This window comes from Daldinia loculata (assembly GCF_022478755.1).
Source record: "Daldinia loculata strain CBS 113971 unplaced genomic scaffold F4817scaffold_65, whole genome shotgun sequence".
Lineage (NCBI taxonomy): Eukaryota > Fungi > Ascomycota > Sordariomycetes > Xylariales > Hypoxylaceae > Daldinia > Daldinia loculata.
In genome coordinates, this window is record NW_026054919.1 from 14458 (window position 1) to 36875 (window position 22418).

Sequence of the window (22418 nt, forward strand, 5' to 3'; positions counted from 1 at the left end):
AAAATTTGCCAATAATAAAAGTTATTATAAGGTTATTATTTTTAATTCTTAAAACTAAAAATAATTATTTGTTAATTTTTAAACTATCCGCCGGAAAACGCAATTTAATTTAATTGTTTAACAATTATAAAAATGGCTTATTAAAAACCGTTTAATTTTAAACTATTATAACATTAAACATTTTTAAAATTAAAGAATCATACTTTAAATTACCAAATAAATAAATTTATAAATTTATAATTTAATTACTTTTAAATTTATTTAATTATTTATAAAATTAAAAGTAAACAATTAAATTAATTAATAAGTTATAAGTAAAAAATTAACCGAATAATTAATTATTAACTTTTAAAATTTTTAATTTTATTAAAAATTAAGCTATAATAAAAGTATTATTATATACCAGCTTTTTATTCCGGCACTTATTTACAATTAATATTTATAATAATATTAATAGTAAATAACGCCGTTACCGTTAAATAATCCAGTAAAATAATTGTAATAAAACTTATTAAACCTATTATTTTTAAGATTTACTTTTTTAAATTATTTATTTTAAAATTTCTGAAAAAATACAAAAAATTAACCCATAAATATTAATTTTTTAACAATATTAAATTTATTACTTAAAAATTTTTTCCAAAAATTATAGTTTAAAATTATTAATTTAACCAATTTATTTCCTTTTTTTAATAATTTTAAAAAATATTAATAAAAGATTAAATTTAAAAGTTAAATAATAAAGTAATATCGAAAATAATATTAAAAAATAAAAAAAATTAAAAAAACGATTATATATAAATTAATAAATATTATATTTTTATACGTTAATATTAAAAAAATTAAATAATATTAATTTATTTAAAACTTATATATAATAATAATAAATAATAATATTTTTATATATATATAAAATTTAAATTTAAAATTATAAATTATTTTTCTTAATCTTTTTTTTATTTTTTTTATTAAAAACTTTATCTTTTTATTAATTTATTAAAAACTTTATCTTTTTATTAATTTATTAAAACTTTATTTTTTTATTAATTTATTAAAAATTTTATTTTTTATTAAAAATATATATTATTTAAAATTTCCAAATTAAAATTAATTTAACATTAATTATATAATTAAAATTTTAACTTTATTATTTAACTTATTATAATATTTAAAACCTATAATTAAAAAGCATTAATGGGTGCATAAACGAATTGTTTAATTAAAAAATATTTTTAACTTAACCTGCCATAATAACCCTTTTAAAAATCAGGCAAATGATTTAAAAGGATTTATAAACCATCTTAAATCCCGATCTTAAAAACCCTATTATACCTTAAACAGTCCAAGCATATACACATAATATACGTTAATACCTACAGATCAAATAGAAGCGTGGGTAGATCTGTGTGACGTCGGATGGCACGGTCCATGTGACTCCATTGGGCGCAGCGGGTGCCAGCGGCATGCGCAGGTTGCAAGCGGGCACATACGAAATAGGCAATAAAACATCCCAGCTTTGCGGTTCTATTGGCTAACCACTTGTACCATACCACCCTTGGTCGATTATACAAACACTCTAGGTACACCGTCCGCTTCTTCAAGCAAGCTTTACCTTTAGAGTCGATAACGGACATTATTCAATTGAAAAAAAGCTTTGAACGTTTTCATTTACTCTTCACGTATAGAATGTATAGATTATGACGTCGTAAAGTGATTTAGGTACCATCGTGAATCAATACTGCCGTAAAATGTTAGGTTCCTTGAATTACCTATAAGTGCTCAATTACTAAGTAAGGAAATCAAGGCTATGATCGGATTTTAATTTTCAAGTTTGGGCACAAAGCGGAGTAGCTTATACACTGATCATGAATACGGCCAGGCTAGGTAGACTTAGCCGTAAGGGGTTTCCGTATTGCGCCACTATCAAGGAGGCAAAGGTAACGTTAGGGGTTCACAGCGAAATCAATCAAGCAACAAGGACCGAAACCTAGGCAGACCAAGTTAAGGTGAGAAATTAAGTATATTCGTATCAATTCATGTCCTTAGAGACTCCGTTCTATGTCGAAATAAGGCTCCGCCTAAAAGCAAAATCATTACTACCAAAGGGGTATCCTCATGCCTAGTTTGCTGCGCCGAAAATTGTCTCCATTATTATGCCCGTAATTTGGTACGGGTCAGCGTTTGACGCCGGACGTCGGTCCTCGAAGTAACCGTAGCCTTTGGCGGCACATTCTCGGGGAATGCGGATCGAGGCACCTCGGTTGGCAATACCGTAGCTGAACTGGTCAATAGTGCCAGTCTCATGTCTGCCAGTCAGACGCATCTCGTTGCCTTCACCGTAGACGGCAATGTGTTCCTTGTGTCGGCCTTCAAGCTTCTTGATCGCCGCTTCGATGTGCTATACAGGTTATTAGTAGATGATATAAATGACCGGTAGGCGCCTTTAGTCATACCTTCATGCCGCCCTCGACGCGCATTTCCTTGGTGGAGAAGTTGCTGTGGAGACCAGCACCGTTCCAGTCACCAGGGATGGGCTTAGGCTGCACCGAGATCTTGGCACCGAATTCCTCGGCAACACGGTGAAGGAGGAACCGAGCCATCCAGAGCTGGTCACCCATCTCGATTCCCTCGCAGGGACCGACCTGGAATTCCCACTGGGCAGGCATAACTTCGGCGTTGGTACCCGAGATCTTGATGCCGGCGTAAAGGCAAGCCTTGTAGTGAGAATCGACAATATCACGGCACATCACCCTGCCAGCGCCAACACCGCAGTAGTACGGTCCCTGAGGAGCAGGGTAGCCGTTCTTGGGCCATCCATAGGGCCTGTCCTCCATGTCGAAGAGAGTGTACTCTTGCTCGAGACCAAACCACGGAACGTGCTCGGCATGGGCTTCCATCAGTTTGGCGCACTCGTGGCGGTAGTTGAACTTGTTGGGCGTGCCATCGGCATTCCAGCATTCAGAAAGGACTAAGATGTTAGGAACACCTCGCATGGGGTCGGGGTAGACCGCAACGGGTCGTAGGTAGACATCGCTGTTGTCACCCGGAGCTTGGCCGGTGGAGGAACCGTCGAAGTTCCAGACGGGAAGATCCTCGGGTTTGAAGTTACCGTCCTTAGGAATCGAGGTGAGGGTCTAGATACGTGGATGTACAGTTAGCGCATATCCGCAACCACACGGTACTGAAACGTGAATGAACCTCTAGCGCAGGATACAAAAAAGGCGGTACAGTAGAATTGAATAATGATAGCAGTCGCCACTGGGCGCTGGATACGAATTATGACGCCGGTTGCCCACATGCCCACATGCCCACATGGTCACTTGCGCCACGATTAAGCGGGTGCCGAAAAGGCGCGCTGTCGACAAAGAATTACAGCGCGCAGCATTGTGGGTCGAGGGTATTCTCGGCAACATGGAGTGTAGCGGACAAGTGCCAAGTGGGCGAGGTCGGAGCAAGCCGGTTCTATTCTCGATCGAGTTTCGAACCGGTCAAGCCCTAAACAGGGATCTGCGAGCCTAGAAAACCCCAAATCTGACAATAGCCCACGAATTGAATCTCATGGGAGTTGATCAGAAAAATCAGGGTCCTCTCGTATGTAGGTTCCGGCCAATTCCCGCGCAACTAGTAATGTGCCGAGAAGGGGCCTGACACGAGGGTGTCAAGTAATAGGAACGCAGGCCATTCGACCGAGATAAGGGGTGAGAATGTAGGTTACGTACCTTGCTCTTAGATCGCACATGGCCGTTAGCATCGATCCAGATGTACTCCGCCATGGCGTTTCCCTTCTGGTCAAGCTTCATGTACTTCATCAACTATCACGATAAGTCAGCACTATTGTTCGTAAGGCGGACAGTCGCAGTCGCAGCCGCAGCCGCAGCCGCAACGCTGGTTGCCAATGATGCGCTCTGTCCAAGTGTTAGGGGTGACCGCGTGCTCACGTTCTCAGTGTACGAGACATAGCGGTGGTCGGCCTAGTAGAGGGATTCTGTTAGCAAATCTTCACGTAAATTGAGGGGTAATTGGCTGAGGATGGAAGGTCGGTGGGGTTTCGATGCAGGGCGAGGCTCACCATCTTTGCGGTATTGGAGTATTAAGTCGATTTAGGAGTAGGGTTTTATTTTTTGACGATAAAAATTCGCAAATCGTGTGTTCTTGAAAGACAAACGAAGAACGAAAGAAGGATATTTATCGACGGAGGAGAGGAATGAAGGTTTTGGAGGAGAGGCGATAGGAGAGAATCAAAGAAGGAAGCAACTGCGGGGGGACGCTGAGGCTTTTATGTGGGAATTTCCGTCAACCGGAGAGGCCCTCTAACTGTACCTATTCAAGGCAGGTACAACTCAGGGTTGATGTAAAAGATAAGGTGCCTTTGTTCTAGCTCGTAGCGCTGAAAGTTTTGCATAGGTACCTAACCTAAGGTACCTACCTAAGGTAACGAATTATGTACACCTGTGTTGCGAGGATGACAGATGTATACAAGTGACCTAATGGGTACATAATACAGGTACTGATACCTTTGGATTGCACGCTGTTACGCTATTAGCTGATACGCTGCAGGGGCCTGTGGACTTCTATGCCCGCCTTCTAGAGCTTGGGGCTTAGGGGGTCCCACCGTCCCATTGCTCCTGCGGCCTGCACACCTGCACCGTTGCTGCACCTCAATAGCTGATATGTCGCTTTCCATTAGTCCTCCCTGCCCTCCTTGCTTTAATCCTCCTACCCTTTTAGTAGTGGGGTTGATGGGGGTTACATGATATGCATCTTAGGTATCTTCGACTTACACGCCGCCACTTATCAGTATCGTGTAGGTCAGCTCGGATAACTCAACTTAAACCAACCTAGGTAATTCGTGGTAGCCCATGGTCAGATTTTTAGCTGTTACTAGATTGGATGAGGTTATCTACCTAAATACCTAATGATACCCTCTTTTTTGTGGCCTTCTAGAACTTTTGCAACGTCCCTATTCCCTTAACCGCTGCAATTATCCGGTTCGACTAACACCGCCTTGTGCCTGGAACATCGGATCCGATGTCGTGGAACCCGCCTCGAGCTGTCCAACAGATTGCCGTGCTGAATTCCCTTGCGCCACGAGTATCTAGAACGGTACCGAGCTCTATTGTCGAGAGCCTAGCTTCATGGCAACTCAACAGGATGCCAACTTAACCTCTTAACTTCTCGTGACAATTACTTTCCGTACCTATAGCTCTAAATTATCAATTTGCAGAATTTGACTATGACATTGACTATGCTGATCTTAGTGCCGGAACGGCTACGGGCTACGCAGCATGTGCAGTAGGCTTTCTGCACACTCCATCAAAAGAGAAGCATCGTGGTCGATCACAACAAAACCTAACTGTCTCGTGTTGGTTGACCCTTTAGGTTACATCCAGTCCCTTGTATGCAACGCAGACGGGAGTGATTTCGTCACCTATCGTAGACTTTCTTAGCACAGTAATTGAATTGTGCTGGAGCCGGAAGCTTGCTTAGAATCGAGACGAGCGAACTGACTCGAATATGGAGATGACGCTTGACTTTTCTGAACCCGAATTGCCGCCGCCGCTAAGTTTCAATCTAAACCATCTGATATTGTGGATATTTTCACGAACAAAGCAATAATGTGTGGGGAATATGGAAATATACTTAATTATGTACTAAGCCAAGACTATAGCCCGTGATTCGGACCATGGGGTTTTGAGTCATTAATTACGGTAATTTAGTGTTGTTCGAGTTAATCACTGCAAAGTCGGGTATTTGTTTGCTTATTGGTTGTGAAAGACGGAAAGCCAATGTTGAGGCGGTATACTCAAGTTACTATGTACTTACCTTTATAGGTATGCAGTTGTCCATAAGTAGAGGCGAGAGGCGTAAATTGTATCACCGAGATGTGTTGTATTGCCAACTTGCTTTTAAAGTAGAAATAATTTGCTCTCTTCTCGTTTCCGTTGGTCTGGTCTTCTTGTTGCTTCTGGTCAGTTGTTTGTTAGGTACCATGTATCAATAGTTACCCCGTAAACAAAAGTTTTAGTTAATATATCGTCCCGTAACGATTGCAAATTTTGTAGTTCGCTTAATCCCGAATCCTTTACCTTTGGGTTGAGACATGCCTGATTATCCAATTCAAATTTTGACAAATCGATTCCTTAACATCTACAGGGCTGTATGTACCTAATTGAGTTACATCCAGACGCAAAGCCATGATATTATTCATTCTGAATGGAACCTTTCGTCGTCCAACCACGAAACTCTTCTTTCAGCTTACGAAGTATTAAAGTATTGATGTACCTATAGGTATACATGTGAATAGCTGACCCCAAACTTTTGTATCAAAGTAGATTGCGGGGTTGGTGCGACGCCAGAGCATTTAGCGTTGTCACCGGCGTCCTATGTTATCGTCGGCTTGTAATTGGCTACTTGACCTTTCTATTGCTTAATTCCATCTAGTACACAGTACGTAAGTATTCAGGGTGAGCAAGGTCTGCAATTGGATCCCTCCAACTCTATTTTTGGATAAGGAATTTTCAACTTTATTAATCCCTCACCGTTTGTTCTTGTCAATCTAGATCGTCTAAACAATTCGAAATGTCTTTTTCTTCCACTCTCGTATTGCGTGTTCTTTGCCTAGACTACTTTACCCCTTTTTACCACAGTTAGATCTCTTACCAGATGTCTTTCTCCCTTACGCGAAGCAATCAAATACCTACGATGTGGTGGCTTCAATCACCTGTTTCATTCTCCAATTCCCGTTAAGGAGCTGACGCGTCTAAATAATGACACATCAGGGCACGAATTTACTACCTTACCTACCAGGTAGGTACTATACGGTTATTCTCGATAATTGTAGTATCACGACGACCTCTTCGACTACCTACTTACCCTGGCCTTCTGACCGCGAACTGCAAGTGGTAAACCTCGAAATCATCATAATATATTATATGATAGGGTTTGCCTTGATAAGTCTTTTTTCCCCTTGTGACTAGAGAGATCACGGGTCTGGGCAGTTGCACAAGTATCCCCTATTTAAAGTATACTTATGTACATGGCATGAGGAAGGAAGGCACCTGCAGGTAGGTTAAATCGTGGATTATGTACGTGCTCTACTATTCTACTGCTCCCGAGAGGAAAGAGTAGTCAAATCTAGAATTGGTAGGTGCTACATAGCTTGGAAATAGGTATGGTAGGAACGGCGGCTGCATGCTCCCATTATTTACGGTACCTTGGGCAACTTGCTTCGATCTTCAGAATGCATGTGCACTCAACCATCAACCTACAGGGAGGTAATATACCGCGTTATCATCAATTTCCGTACATCTATTCCAATCTTTCCATGTCGTCGTCTAGATATATTTTAATAACTATAGTTATGTCCAAGTGTCTAGCTAAGTTATGAATTGGACTGAAGGGAATCTCTCCCGCCATTCTAGGGGTAGGCAACGCAATGAATTACTTACACGACAAAAGCAACATTTTGCCAAGGTTCGCAATAATCTACTAAAAAGCGACGTAAAACGGAGTCCCGTATCCATATCATTCCTCGGAACTCAGTACTCGCGAGACCTGAAGCGCCGCGATGATTCAAGTAGTGCAGCATACAAGCCACCTTCGAGCCCCCTTTTAGCGGAGAAGCGCAAGCGGGCTTGTAGCTCCCTTGATAATCCAGATCATCAATCCTCCACGCGCGAGAAGAGAAAAAGACTACTAGACAAGGCAGACTGGGTCGGATTAAACTTACAGCAACCTATTGATATTACTTTCCCAGGGCAACTCCGGGCACCCACTGGTTCAAGATGGAGCAAAGTAGAGCGCCCTCGAGTTCGCATGATTCGGAAGCACCGCGAAGACTCACGTACACCTCAACTGGGGGCTGCTCATGATTCCCACAGTCCATCCCTGAAGATTCAAATTGGGAGCCAGGAGATCCTCCGAAGCGCCAGTAAATCATCGCAGTCGAAAACAAAGAGATACAGTCTCATACCACAGCCCATAGCCGGCATACCACGGAGAAAATCAAATCTAACCTCAAGTCCGGAGTCCAGCCAAACCCAGCGTCCGTACGTAGTATCTAGGAACGGCCAGCTCTTACAGGTGCCAAAGGGTGAAGGTCATAGGATAGCAGGGGAACAGCAGGGCAGTGCGTACCCCGAGGCAATCAAGAAATCCTTATTTCCAGAGGAGCCAACTCATGTTGTATATTCCTCCTCGATAATCCATGAACCAACCCCTCTCCGAGCCAATTATTTTACGGTACTTCGATGGACTCCCTCCGGCTCCGATGATCAGGGAAGCATGCAGGTAGAGATTGACCGCCCCTTGAGACCGATTCCATTATCCCAAGAGGGAGACGAGGAGACTTGGAAGAACTGGGTGTCTACTTCCTCGATGATCCAGCCGGTTAGCGCCTCGGCTAACTCTCCGATTGCAATATCGTCTGTCAGTTCAAGAGCCGGCGGCTTGCCCTCTCACCTACAGAGACGGCTGCCAAGCTATGAGATCTCAAGCGAGGTAGGAATAAGCACAAATTATCCGTCTCACGAGCCCAGCATAGATGACCAAGAACCCCAAGCTACAAACCATGGAAGTCACCATCAATCACCTGAGGAAAAACCAGGTCATAACAAAATCGAAACCCAACCGCCAGACGATAATGCCGTTTGGATGAAGTTTGCTTTGAGCGACAATAGCGATGAGTTAGAAGCAAGAGTGTTCGCAGAGGCTGCATATAAAGCTGCAGCAGAATTATGTCCTTCTGATACGTCTACGAGCTTCAATGATGCAGCTAAGACAGTTGCGACTCATGGGACTAATCCGGCTAGCAATGAGAATCAAGATGAGAGCATTTCCTCTGGATACTCGGATGAAAGTCATGTGGCAACAAATGGCACTGTGGCATCGGAATCGGTACTCAGCAATATAGCTACAGTCGGCTCAACAAGTCAAATGGAATTAGAACCTCGATTTCGCTTTGCGCAGCCGAGAACATTCGTAGGGAAATTCGCTAATTCAAATGTCACTACGACAGAAGGATCACATCTTCTATCTCATAGTAGGAAAAGGAGAGGTAGACCTAAGAAACGGACCGCGGATGGGAGGGCGAATATCCGACGACTTCCAGATTTCGATGGGGATCCTATCGAAGAATTTGAAGATGACTAAAAACATCTACCTATACTCGCTAAATCCTCAGCTATAAAAGGTAACCAATTACTCGAATTTATCATGAATAGCTACCACAATGTCCACAATATTAGGCACCAATTGAAATTAGTAGAACTTGTGTAAACTAAGTACTTGCTTGTCATAAATCATACCCTAAGATAGCCTACTGCCTATCTTAGGTAGGTAGGTAGGTATACCGGAGTTTTTCGGGCTGGGACTTATTAAGACAACAACAATAGGGCGCAGGCATAAAAACTCTCCGGAACATATAATCAAGATACAATATCCTTCTCCTTATTTTTCTTCCCTGCGTAATTCACTACTTACTGCCTAGTAGTCGACATTCATACGACTAGAGTCTTTACGGTCTTTTAAATCTTACGCTTCACACAAGTTATCGCCAATTCGGCCAAGTGATTATGGCGCCCGCGTCGGAGGTTGATTTGTTTGCGCCCTTCGAGCGGGATGTCATACTCGAAATCCGGACGAGTAAAATGGAAATTATGCCAGGACTGAAGATTGAGACGGGCATAAATAAGAGGATTCGTACCGGCCGCATTCCCGTGACCTTCGGCGGACTTGATGCGGATGAGCACGATCTCGTATTCCACGGGGGCCCGGATAAAGCAATTCACGGGTGTAAGTCCGAGCGCCTCCTGATTTGCAGCTTGCCGAGTCATACATGCATCTATAACGATTCTAATCTACGCTCCAGACTGCTGTTCCCACTATCCTATATGGCAGAAGGAGTTCCCTGAGGCTGCTACGCGCTTTAGGCCTGGCGGATTTGGGGAAAACTTTGTGACTGAGCGCAGTACGTATTTTTACCGTTGTTTAATTTTCCCCCTATTCAAGAATTCTGTCTTACCCCTCATAACTAGTGAATGAGCGTAATGTATGCATAGGCGACGTAGTATCCGTCGGTGACGATGGCGTGTTGCTTCAAGTTAGTCTACCGCGGCAGCCGTGTTTTAAGCTGAATCACCGGTTCCAGCTCAAAAACTTCGCACCCAACACATACAAGACTAGCCGTACGGGTTGGTACTATAGGGTGCTACACGAGGGCACGGTGCAGGCTGGTGATGAAATCCGGCTTGTAGAGCGCAAATGGCCTGGATGGACTATCGAGCGCGTCCAAGAATATCTTCACCGAACGCAGGATAACGCCACCATGAACGAAGAGCTTGCTGCTATTTCAGATATGGGCGATGAGAGTAGGAAGGCATTTGAGCGACGTGTCGAGAAGCTCAAGGCTAAGCAGAGGCGCGCTGCTGCCGCACTCAACGGGAATAGAGATGAAGCAAAAGAGAAATGGCGCGACTTCAGAATCGTGGAGAGGAGGATTGAGACGCCGCGTGTCTCATCATTCATCTTAGAAGCGCTACATCCTGACCCCGAAGCTGGGGAGATGCAACTTGGCGCACATGCACGTCTCAGATTACCCAACGGACTTCAGCGGTCCTACTCCATCGTCTCAGGTACGCCCAACCGCTTCGAACTAGGCATCGCCCTCGAGGAGCCTAGCCGCGGCGGGTCCTCGTATCTACACAACACAGCGCAGGTAGGCGACATCGTGCAGATCGGGCGTGTGACAACGGACATCAAGCCCGCGGGCGCAGCCAGCAACCATGTCTTCATCGCGGGCGGCATCGGCATCACAGCCTTCCTCAGCATGCTCGAGATGTACCACAAAATCCACTGGGAATCGACGCTACACTACGGCGTGCGCAACGCATCTTCAGACGTGCCATTCCGGGCACGGCTCGAGGCGCTCGGCGACTCGGTGAAGATGTACGATCGCGCGAAGGGCCAGCGGATGAATATCGCGGCGATATTTAGCGGCTTACCGTGGAACTCGCATGTATATGTGTGCGGGCCACAGCACATGATGGATGAGGCGATACGGGAGGCGAAGGCGCGGGGGCTTGGCGAGGACGAGGTTCATTTTGAGGCCTTTGGGGCGGATACGAGCGGTGACCCGTTCGAGGTGGAGGTCACGTCGGCTCGGGAGAAGAGCAGTAGGGTTTTGAAGGTAGGTGCGGAGGAGACGTTACTAGAGGTGCTGAAGAGGCATTTTGGGGACGAAGATGTGCCGTCTAGTTGTGAGGTGGGTAATTGCGGGACGTGTAAGGTGGTGCTGAGGAGTGGACGTGTTGACCATAGGGGTACGTCGCTAATGGAGGAGGAGAGGAAGGATGCTATGCTGAGTTGTGTTAGTAGGGGTATTGGGAAGATTGCTATTGAGATATGAGATGGTATCAAGTCAAGGCTAGAGAGTATAACTATTACAGCGAGTAATTACGGTAATTGTAATCTTTTTGTTCCCCATGGCAGTCGTATCCATTAGATGATCGTCAATCTTGTTGCAAGGCCCCCCTTTTTATGTAAGTGGTGAGTCCAATAGCCGGTTATGTGATGGATATCAACGAACCTCTTCATGACTGAGTTTAGTTATATAAGAACTCGAGTACGCTTAAAACAAGGATAGTCTAGGACTTTTCCTCTTGAGGCGACTACTAGGGGAGAAGGTTTGTTTATACGAAATAAGGGCCCCTGCATATATGCTACTGGATAATGAGGTTTAACGCTATGAGACCAGGTCTGCGTCAGCAACTCTAGCGACCCCGAGTTGCTAGCAGTATTAAGCCTCCATTCCATCTCTTCTACTGTCCACAATACCCCACAACTCCTGCTACCGTCGTTTATTGAATATGCGGCCGCTGCGAGTGCTGCATATTTGTGCCACTCGTAGTTCTTGTGCGAATCGGAATAATGACAAATTCCTCGGATCACCAAGCAGGGAAAGTTGTTCATCAAGCCAGCAGCTTCCATTTCAAAGCATAATACTTTAAGTTCCGGATCCCGAGCAAGTTGGTCTCTTTCTTTGGCGCTTTTCATAACCGAGTTAGCGGATGCTATGATACCGTAATGGACATTGACAGCTCGTTTGGCTACCCTGGGTAATCGCTGCTAGAGCCCATCTGCTAGACACTTCTCGCATGTGATTCCACCCTGGTGCTCGTAATCTGCGCGGTATAGTCGATCTTCATTAGGGCGCTGATATTCAAGCATATCATCCATCAGCTTGATATGTTCTGCTAGTTTATCTGGCTTCCTGGGGTCATTGTGTCGACGCTGCATCTCGGGGATCGCCCCTAATAGCAAACCTGGGGGGGAGTTCATTTGGCCAGTTTGTTGGAACCGACCTCCTGATAACCTCTTCCCAAAGTCATACTGTATGACACCTCCTAATCTACCTTGTGGTACACTGACAACCACATCGCCAAGACGTATGTCTCTCTCTGGTGTTGGAGCACCTCCGCCAATGCCCACCATTAAAGCGAATTTTAAAGAAGGAAAAGACCGAATCATGTCCTTAGCAACGATAGCAGCAGAACTAATACCATATCTACCATGTGGGAGACATCCAATTACCACATTATGTTGATGGATGCGACCAAGAACTTAGGTATTGTTGTCATTTTCGTTGGCCACATCGGGACCTTCGAACTCGTCGTCAAGCATACGGCATGCGGCTTCATACTCTTCCTGCAAGGCGCAAATCCAGCCGATAGTGTAGTCATCGGGGTTAGCCATGGCTGGCAGCAGTGACTCGTAAAGATATTATGTTGAAAGCTTGACGTAACTACGCTGCTGGACTAAGAAATTAGTTCAGCTATCGATGTAATTTTATTTTATGATGGGATGATACTTAGGCGGGGATTTATTAAATATTAGAGTGGTATAGGTGGGTATATTGAGTATTCGTTATATGGATCATAAATACCTCTCGATGATAGGTGATTAACTTGCAGTCTCTTCCTGTTGACTTGTGTCTGTCCTCTCTACCTTTGTGCCTTTCCCGCCAAGCCAGAAATAAGCCACTATTGCCCCTGATGCTGCCCAGATAGCAAAGCTCCAAGTCAGGGTTCCCCATCCTGCTGACTCTACAACGTAACCGGCCCATAACGGCCCTACAACTCCTCCAAGAGAAAACGCCACGTTAAAAAGCCCGTAACCGAGTCCGTAAACACCTTTATCTCCAAATATTCCTGGTTGCTCAGCGACTTTCGCCTCGATAACGTAGGTGATCTCGGCCATGAGAGGAACATTTGCGAATGCTAGTGCGATGCCTAGCAGGGCAAGTAAGAAGCAAAGAAGTACCTTATGCTGAATGCTATTCTGCGTGACGAAACGGAGACACACAAGTAAGGGTATTAAAACACAGAACCCAAAGAAACACGGCCACCTAGCACCATACTTATCCGCGAGCCAACCAACCAACGGGGAGATGAAACCTGGGAGAAATATTGCTAGAAATAGAATTCCGGCAGCTGTAGAATTCCAACCAAAGGTGCGCTGGACGAATAAAGCTAATGTGGCATCGAACCCCATCCTATCCAACGTTAGCCCAGATTGTGACTACCATTTAAATCCATAAGTATGATTGCTTGAACTTACATGATGCCGGACTCGACGAGGAGACAATATAGTGCGGCAAATAGCCTCGTGGATTTCAAAAGGCTCTTAGAAGCACACCATATGCTAATCGTTTCCGGGGGGGCCACCGAATCTCGGTTTGGTATATCCGCAGTTTCGATCCGTTTTTCTTCATTATTATTATCTTGAAGCTGGCTCTTATCCCTTGGACCCGGCTCTGCAAGATTGTGTTCTCCGCTTGCTTCAATGGAATCCGCGCGACCTTGGAGACTCGGCGTGATGGGTGAGTTGCCCGTCTCCATGTCGACCTGATTCGCCCTTTCTTCTGAAGGACCAGGTGTCTCATCCTCTTTTATCCATTGTCTAGCAACCTTCTTCTCGATCATCAGTAGTCGTAGTAAGATATCTACTGCAACGACGCCAAAGGCGATGTAGTAAACAGCATAATAGCCTGCTGCAGCGTAGACCGAACCGCCGATCACGGGAGCAATAAGCAGTCCGACACTCATCGCTACGCCGACGTACCCCATAGCAACGCCTACCGCGCTCTTCATGGTGTCAACAAGAAGCGCACATCCTACACTCCAGACGATAGACGCACTAAACCCTTGGAGAATTCGGCCCAAGACCAGGAGGCCTATCGAGTTACCAAAACATAGCAACAGAGTCGACGCAGCAAGTGCGATTAGTCCGATCAGCAAAGGCCATCGTCGCGACGACGTGTGATCGGCATACAGTCCAGCAATAGGACTGCCGATGAGTAAGGCTACACTATAGCAGGCTAGAAGAATCGATGTCCAGTGTTGCACTTGATCCTCGGCGATTCCAACTTGAACGGTGAGCGAAAAGGGGATGACCGGAACGATCAACGCATAATAGAAGATATCGGTGAAGATAGCCAAGCCCACTTTTCATCATCTGTCAGCAGGTCTAGGTTGAATGCGGTGTTATAGGATTCATTGAAGCAGTTGTCTGTTTAAACTGAAGTTTATGGATCTTACATAGGTATACGAACCGGTAAGTACTATTAGGGTAGTTGAGGATCTGATCGAAAGGAGACAAGGAGGTTTTGACTTTGAGTCCTTCTTCGTCCCCGAGAGGAACTGCCAGGCGTTGGGGAATAATCTCATCTTGAATCCTACCTAATGCCTCACATCTATAGTTGGTGTTTATCAGAAGAGGGAATATATTGTATAGAAATCTATCAGGGGTAGCTGTCTTTCCTGGAGGTAAGAACTTGTATTCCCGTCTAATAAAATCAAGTGACATCAAGATGAGAGGCCAAATTATCGGCCAAGAGGCCGAAGTGGATATACGAAGAGACAAGCTAGGATTCCGCGGGGTCGGTCCGGCAACCGGGGTAGTTGACTACATACGACGGTAGCATTGATTACATACTTCGGATCGCCGCATAGTAGAAGGGATCTCTCTATTGTATTTATTTTATGGTAAGACTCTCCTTACAAGAAGCTAGAAATAAATGAATCAGGGCTGCGAAACTAAAACTAGGTATAGTTAGGTACTTAAGGCAAAGAGCTCTCAAATTAACCAGAATCTCATAGATTAAAGTATTTGTATATAGATCTGCGGGCTCCGACTAAACAGGAATGACTCATGATTGAAAATGTCAGCCATGTCTATGAAGAGATTATGAAAGAAATTAATACGACGTAGAGGTATGTAAGGTATCGTTTTCGTTCCCGTGTATCAATTTGAGAAAAGTTGGTGGGGAATAAACCAATGTTATTACTCTGTTTACTTGCATATTACTACAGCTGAATACCTTACCTAAATATTGACATAACCTCTAGATGCATAACTAGCTGCCAATGCTTATCTGTTTACCTTGACCCACTAAAACTTTTCTCTGTTTTCTTCCCATCAATGATTAAATGATCAATGATCAATGATCAATGATCCATCATCACGCAAGGCTGATACTCCTCAACTCAAGTTCGCGGTTTTGCGACGACTTACAGCCAAAATGCTTCGAACATCTACCGCGACCGAAGAATTTACCGAACTTCCCATTTCTATTCCTCCACTTCCATCCTTTCCGGTCGAAGCAATACATTCTACCTATCTTCGGCGGAATACCCCTAAAATACCAACTCCAAATGATTCCCGAAGCCTCTTTATCGCCAACGTTCCTTGCGATAGTACTGTAGAGCATTTTCGAGCTTTATTCGCTAGTCTAGTCGGACCAGGTAAATTCGAGACCATCACCTTTGAACATGACAAGAAACCCTTATGGCCTACCCATGAGCCTGCCCAGGCCACAAGATTAGCTGCGCATGGCAAGAGGAAAAGAGAAGAGGAAGAGATGCAACACGTTGAAATCAAAGCCCGAGCTGCCTTACCTCCCACATGGTCGCGAAAAGTATATCCCAGTGGTAGTTCTGCTGTCGCCTTGTTCGCCGACGAGAAGAGCGCCGGGTTGGTCCTAAAAGCTGCCAAGAAGCTGAAAAAGCCAAAACATTATCCTGTTTGGGGCAAAGGTGTTAGGGATAGCGATAACGCGCCTCTAGGTTCTCAATGGCTAGTAAATCATAACATCCTGGCCTTCCCAGATAAAGATGAAGTCCAGGCCTCGACGGATGCCTACTTTACTCTTTTTAACAAGATGGAGAAAGAAGCGCGTCAACTTGCCAAGAGGCTCCGTAATGAACCAGATGAAGATGGTTTTGTAACGGTCACACGAGGCGGTCGTGCTGCGCCAGCTAGAAGGGACGAGGCCGAAGAAGCCAGGCAGAAGATGATCGAAAGAGAGCAGAAGAAGAAGGATGAAATGACAAATTTCTACAGGTTCCAGATGCGTGAGAAGAGGAAAGCTGAGCAGACCGACATGCTACAGAGATTTGAAGAGGATAAGAAGAAAGTACAAGCTATGAAAGAGAAGCGAGGGAGGTTTAGGCCCGAGACCTAAGATAATATCACCATTAAGAGTAAATCTATGTCCTAGGCTCACCTAATGGGTTACCTCCGTGTCCAGCCCTTGCGCTGTCTGAAGGTAGTGTCGCCAATTCTTATTCAGACCTACCCCAGGTAAGCCCCTTTCCAATTAACCTTATCCCTCCTAAATGATGACGAGCACGGGGCCAGCGAAGTTCTGTCAAGTCTGGGAATCCAGATCCTTGATGGTGCATGCCGAAAAAAACCGTGTTATTATTATATCTTCTCAAACTTGTCTGAAAAGGATCTTTATTACTAGTTTTATATTTAATCTCGCGTATGGCAGGTTGCTAATACAGTCTCTAGGTCTTCCAGTCAGGCATGATAAAGGGGAAAGGATAGCTAAACGCTATTATATAGACGAGGCAATCAAGACAGGATGTCTTATTGGTAGCCTTGATAACTACTACTACTATTAAGACTTGGATCCGGCGATTTTACGATGTAACGCCATTAATACGGCGTTTATATTGGCTACTAAACGATCCATAAGCGCACTAGAAATAGTATCGATCGGATGTAACCATTAGGATGTAACCGGAGGTAGTGCAGAGTAGTTTAATCTAATGCAGCCAAACTTCACCAATGTTGATCTGGGGTATCTCACGACTATATTTCCGATACCCGTCTTACTCTTACGCGCGCGCGTGTGGGTGTGGGTGTGTATTTAACGCCGTGGCTGGCCTCCCTAGGGGGTATACGGCCTATAAGGCTACTGATCTCAGTATCTTACACATAACCTTAAGAAGCATACATGATCATTCAAGCCCTTCCAACCTTGATCACCATATAGGGATCCCCGAGGTCCCCTAGTCGAAAAAGTCTTACTCCTATATGAGAATCTTTAAGGAACTTTACAGCTGCTAACACTTAACTTCCTACCTATGACATCTAAGTAGCGATATAAACTTGACTATATGATTATACACTTTGGTTACAAATTCACACTAAAACATCTGAATAGGTACTTCAATTTCTATTGACCAGCACTGCCTTAATTTAGGACACCAGGATAACCTACTGGCCAACACATATATGTACGTTTAAATTATGGTATCACTAATATTATCGCGCCTTTCTGGTCTAACCAAAGACGAACCTCTAAAATCGCGGAACTGAGATATACATATATGTCTTTGAGACAGCTTGGGGGCCAAAAGTCTTGTATAAAAACTTTCGAGGCAATGATGAGCAGTGACCTGATACCAAGGATGTGACACCACAGCCCTATTCCTGCACGAATATGCGAGGTGATCCTGTTAATTCTAGCCTGGTTTCTGGTGCGTAAGTTACATCCCGTCATATCATCCCCCCTGGATTTATCTACATGCTGTAGCGGCCTTTAACACCCGCTCTTCCCCACGCCAAAACGATACCAACTTGACTCCCTTGTCTATATCGATACCCAATCGCTGATACTTGATGAACGAGACAAGTTCAAGCTCACGAGAGCGCCAAAAATGGACAGTCTCAACTTCTGGGGCGATCGCAAGAGTAGCTCCAGCGGCTGGAAGCAGGCTGCCAAGGTCAATTGCATTACTCTTACTTGCATGTCGGTGGTCCTGATCAGTTGCTTGATATCTGCCATATCCAGGAGTGGCGGTCTTGGAAAGGCATTGTTCTTTTACGATGGTACCTGCGATGGCGGCAACGTGTCCCAAGTTAATATGACGCTTCACTTGCTTATAAATGTCGTATCAACACTTGTGGTAAGTTCTCTTGGTGCACCTAGAGAGGGAGTTTGGCAATCAGTGGTAGGTATTTATCGATTTGAACAGTTAATGCTAATCCCGACTTGTATAGTGAGTTAGCTTTCAATATTATACTATACTGCTAGATCATTTATGGGATAAAAGACTGGTCGAAGCCAATTGTTACCCATATCATCCTCTTACGGTGTTAGGCACGACTATTTCCATATTATCCCACAACGACTCAGCTTAAGCTTTTACAAAGATAGCCAAGGCTGGTTTCATTTCTGAGATGGTGCTTTGGAATCTTCTAAGCTACTTAAGTTGACTCTGGTTTATTAGGTTAGCTTCAAGTAACTTCTTCATGCAAGTTTTAAACTCTCCGTCGAGAGAAGAAATAAATGCAGCACACTTCCAAGGTTCCTGGTTGGGAATCGGCATACCGTCAGTCCGCAATGCCTTCAGAGTCTCCAAGTTCAAGACTGCGTGCTGGATTTGTTTATTTATCAGCTCGATTCCTATCCATCTTCTATTTAACTCGACGATATTTGAGACGGACTGTAAGCAATATTCGTTGACCCCTTCTCTCTACCTTTACACTATACGATTGGTAATATAGAGGCGTTTTTTTGCGGCTCAGTATTGCTTCCCTAATCGAGAGGTTATTAATGATCTGTGCTACAGATAGAGGATCTGACTTCCACCTAACGATTGCTACTGAGGAGTTTCTAAACGGGGGAAGCTTCTACCCCCCTGGAGGAAGTTTAGTCCAAGCCGGCTTCGATCTATATGCGGGGTATCCAGGCATGATTACGGAAACCACTAGTATTAACGTCGATTTATTGGAAATTCACAGTGGATATGGCTTACCAGTCAACCTGACCGAATACGCTAGTAAGGATTCTGATGCTATGAAAAACATATCGACTACAGCGACGAGTGCCGGACAGTGGAAGAGACTTGAAATAAGCGAATGCAAGCAAGAGTACATTAAATGTAATGGGCTCAAGCGTCATCGTAACGTGGTCCTCATCACCGACAAGCCAGGTGGCTGGATAAGAGACGAGATATGGCATCTGATGGACAATCAAACTGAACTATGGGATCGTTACGTCCCTGCGGACCAGCCCAATCACTTATTCTACGATGCACAATGTTTTATGCTCGCGTTACGTAGCAGTAAAACTACAGAATGCATGAATAACTGCATCGGGGCGTTTGGAATTACACACGCTAGTATCCCGGATTGGAAATACTCTTTCTTCGATGTAATCGGCAATGGGATGGTCAACGGAACAACTATCTATAAACAGACCAGTATACTGACATCCGGTCTACAACCGGGAGCAACCAATTTATCTGTACAATACTGTCTTGCGGACGACCTCGACGGAGTCTGCCATATTGGCTTGTCATCAACTCTACTACTAACAGTCACATTATGCGTTATATTCAAAACTTTCACGGCTATCGTTGTTACGATAGTTCTGAGCCGCCAGAACCAGGCACCGTTAGTGACCCTAGGAGATGTCATGGAGTCTTTCATCGAAAAGCCAGACCCTGTTACCGCCGGTATGTGCACTATTGGACAAACGGAAATCCGAAGGTCAATGAGATCCTATAGATCCTTATTATTGCCAGGGCCAAGGCAATGGAAAACGTTGCAGAAGCGTCGATGGGCAGTTGTTCCTCCGTTGGTATGGATATCAAGCTATCTGCTATTTGGTATAGGCATTACTATTTGTGCTTACTTCTTCGCGGATATAAAACGCCACAGCAACCTGTGAGTACTCCTAAAATGTGCATAACGCCAAAGAACCCCTTTGACTTAGACGACAGTATCGGCTCATTCTACGAGAGCGAAATGAATTCATTCATCGACTCCCCTTTCACCTTCACACAAGGTGTCCTGATTGCTAATAGCCCTCAACTACTCCTTTCATTCTGCTATCTTGCTTATAATAATTTATTTACCCGGCTTCAGATGGCCAGAGAATGGTCGTTGTTTAGTGAATGTTACCAGCCACTGCGAGTTACTGACCCTAAGGTGTGTTAAAATAAGACATCAGTGCCTGAACGTCATGCTAATTACCTGCTAGGGCGGCCAATACTCTACATATCGACTCCAACTACCTTATAAATACAGCATCCCTCTTATAGCTACTAGTATATTCCTTCATTGGCTGCTCTCGAATACTATTTATCTCTTCATATCGATCGGAGGTAAGTATCTCTCTAACACACCTACCTTCCATACAATTCATTGGGGCTTATCGAGCTTACCAACTTTCAGGTTACTTCAGTACCGACATGTTCCTTAGCGGAATCGAAGCCGACCCGAGTCTGCCACCTAACACCGCTATCGCCTTGGGGTATTCGGGTTATTCCCTTCTAGTTATGCTTGTGGTCTCGTGCTTCTTGATCCTGTTGCCTGCGATTCTGAGCATCAAAAAGCTCCCGTCAAACATGGTGATAATTGGGAGCAACTCACTCGCGCTGTCTGCTGCGTGCCACGTCTCGAGCTTGTCACACGCGGTCAGTTCCCGCGCAACATCATCATTCGCCGATTGTCCAGCACCGTCGCAAGTTGATGCCCCACCGACCCTAAAGTCGTCGAGGCGATCGTACGCTCCTCTCACAGACGAGATCTATACCGATGAGGGTAACAGGAGCGACAGCATTGAGATGCAGAACCTCACGCCGATGCTAACTACCACAAGCCGCCACCCATTATGGAAATCAGTGTCAAAGAAGCCACTGCTTGAGCGTACCGAAGAGGATTTCTCTGACGCGGGAGATAAACAGCAGAACGGCCAGTTCACGAAACTTGCCAGGAGCAAGATCCGTTGGGGTGTCGTGGAGATGCCACCTGAATGGCACGCTGAGTACGATAACGCCGACGCTACCGTTGGACACCTCAGCTTCGGCGTTGAGGAAGACGACGTCACGCCTCCGGAGCCGGGACGTTTGTATGCGTAACCAGAGTTAGAAAGCCTGGACTTGGACAATGCGTTTTCTTGTCTCAGGGGCTCTCCTTATAGAGGAAAAGTAAACAAACCTCACCGATAGGAACGTCGATGTCACATACGATCCGCTCGACCGTTCACAATAGTGTACGGCCCCGTCCGCTCAAGGTGTCAAAATGTCGCCTTAGCATGTAATGGCATCGGATTCATCGAGACGGATATCTGCTTGACACCATATTTGGCTCCTACTTGCTTCGGGTTGTTTGATCTCTCATCTTCCACTGTAAAGAAATGGAGGCGTGTGCTCTGGATTTAAATCCTTACATCCAGCATTTGATGTTTCCAGGTTACACTCAAACCTGCTGTCCGTAAAAGCCTGCCGTAAACATTACGAGTCAGTCCAGAGGTTAGACGGTATTAACACTCTATTCTGGTCGCTAGTCAGTATTTTTGATACTCGAGCTGCTATTATATTAGTGTATCGTCGAAACCCACTTAGACCAGGACCCGGATGTTTGAGGACTGACCTAAAGGAGGATATCAGGTCATATTTGCATTTATAAGCATTTGATGGATACATACTACTAGATTCAAGTAGAGCCGTTGCGCATGTTACTATGCAATTTGTACTACAAATGTACGTCTAACTAAGCTTTACGGAATTGCAAGTTTAAAAAAGTAACACAGGTAATCATCATAATGCCATTATGTGACAAAGTGAGTAAAGAAGTAACAAAAGTGATGCACAAATAAGTTGAATAAATCATGCTAAATCATGCTAAATAATACTGGTGACATTACGAATCCCACTCGAAAAAAGAAAAGAAAAGAAAAGCCGGAGGTATAAATGAGTGGAATAAAAATTAATAAATACAGATCACGCTATACAACATCCACTAGGATTCGAAACGAGCTCTGCTGAAGAAGGTATCGTGGGCTTCAAACTCTACCAAAGCGGATAGCAAAGTTATTATTTTACGAATATCCGTCTTACCGTCTTACCGTCTCACCAATCTCACTAAAGAAAGAAAGAGAAATGAGAAAGTCCGGACTAAACCTAGGCTTGACCCGAACTGGTCGAATTGGTGGGCGGTGGGCGGTGGGTGGTAACGCTACTAGTACCGGACAAGGGGGTAACTGCCCAGCGGAATCGATTGGTGGGTCGATCTGGTCTAGATCATGCAATAGCCCCCATGGGCTTACGGGGATTAAACCC

General features: G+C 44.6%; 7 protein-coding genes across 7 annotated transcripts; 4 read left to right on the forward strand and 3 right to left on the reverse strand.

Moving 5' to 3' along the window:
- Positions 1-1652: 1652 nt before the first annotated feature.
- On the reverse strand, positions 1653-4290 carry F4817DRAFT_349471 (glutamine synthetase). Its single transcript, XM_049304827.1, has 5 exons — positions 4070-4290; positions 3939-3971; positions 3720-3812; positions 2454-3134; positions 1653-2398 (listed from the first exon to the last, which is right to left on the reverse strand). Exons 1-5 carry the CDS (start codon positions 4070-4072, stop codon positions 2120-2122), a joined length of 1089 nt encoding a protein of 362 aa, XP_049155221.1. The 5' UTR covers positions 4073-4290; the 3' UTR covers positions 1653-2119.
- Positions 4291-7003: 2713 nt separating this feature from the next.
- On the forward strand, positions 7004-9499 carry F4817DRAFT_251119 (uncharacterized protein). The gene is made up of 2 exons (XM_049299166.1): positions 7004-9190; positions 9491-9499. Exon 1 carries the CDS (start codon positions 7384-7386, stop codon positions 9148-9150), a length of 1767 nt encoding a protein of 588 aa, XP_049155222.1. The 5' UTR covers positions 7004-7383; the 3' UTR covers positions 9151-9190; positions 9491-9499.
- On the forward strand, positions 9362-11521 carry F4817DRAFT_251084 (PK beta-barrel-protein domain-containing protein-like protein). The gene is made up of 3 exons (XM_049299164.1): positions 9362-9792; positions 9869-9967; positions 10035-11521. The coding sequence occupies exons 1-3, from the start codon at positions 9573-9575 to the stop codon at positions 11402-11404; spliced, it is 1689 nt and encodes a 562-aa protein (XP_049155223.1). The 5' UTR covers positions 9362-9572; the 3' UTR covers positions 11405-11521.
- Positions 11497-12750, reverse strand: F4817DRAFT_361434 (nucleoside phosphorylase domain-containing protein; the record flags this gene model as incomplete). Its single annotated transcript, XM_049306408.1, has 4 exons — positions 11497-11594; positions 11850-12109; positions 12146-12617; positions 12657-12750. The coding sequence occupies 4 exons, from the start codon at positions 12748-12750 to the stop codon at positions 11497-11499; spliced, it is 924 nt and encodes a 307-aa protein (XP_049155224.1).
- Positions 12716-14939, reverse strand: F4817DRAFT_251106 (MFS general substrate transporter). Its single transcript, XM_049299165.1, has 4 exons — positions 14609-14939; positions 13615-14500; positions 12941-13549; positions 12716-12812 (listed from the first exon to the last, which is right to left on the reverse strand). Exons 1-3 carry the CDS (start codon positions 14721-14723, stop codon positions 12958-12960), a joined length of 1593 nt encoding a protein of 530 aa, XP_049155225.1. The 5' UTR covers positions 14724-14939; the 3' UTR covers positions 12716-12812; positions 12941-12957.
- Positions 14940-15577: 638 nt separating this feature from the next.
- On the forward strand, positions 15578-16519 carry F4817DRAFT_361436 (ribosomal RNA-processing protein 7-domain-containing protein; the record flags this gene model as incomplete). The annotated part of the gene is made up of 1 exon (XM_049306409.1): positions 15578-16519. One exon carries the CDS (start codon positions 15578-15580, stop codon positions 16517-16519), a length of 942 nt encoding a protein of 313 aa, XP_049155226.1.
- Positions 16520-18234: 1715 nt separating this feature from the next.
- On the forward strand, positions 18235-21215 carry F4817DRAFT_361437 (uncharacterized protein; the record flags this gene model as incomplete). The annotated part of the gene is made up of 7 exons (XM_049306410.1): positions 18235-18254; positions 18579-18796; positions 18921-19032; positions 19093-20019; positions 20076-20283; positions 20336-20459; positions 20530-21215. 7 exons carry the CDS (start codon positions 18235-18237, stop codon positions 21213-21215), a joined length of 2295 nt encoding a protein of 764 aa, XP_049155227.1.
- Between the last annotated feature and the right edge of the window lie 1203 nt (positions 21216-22418).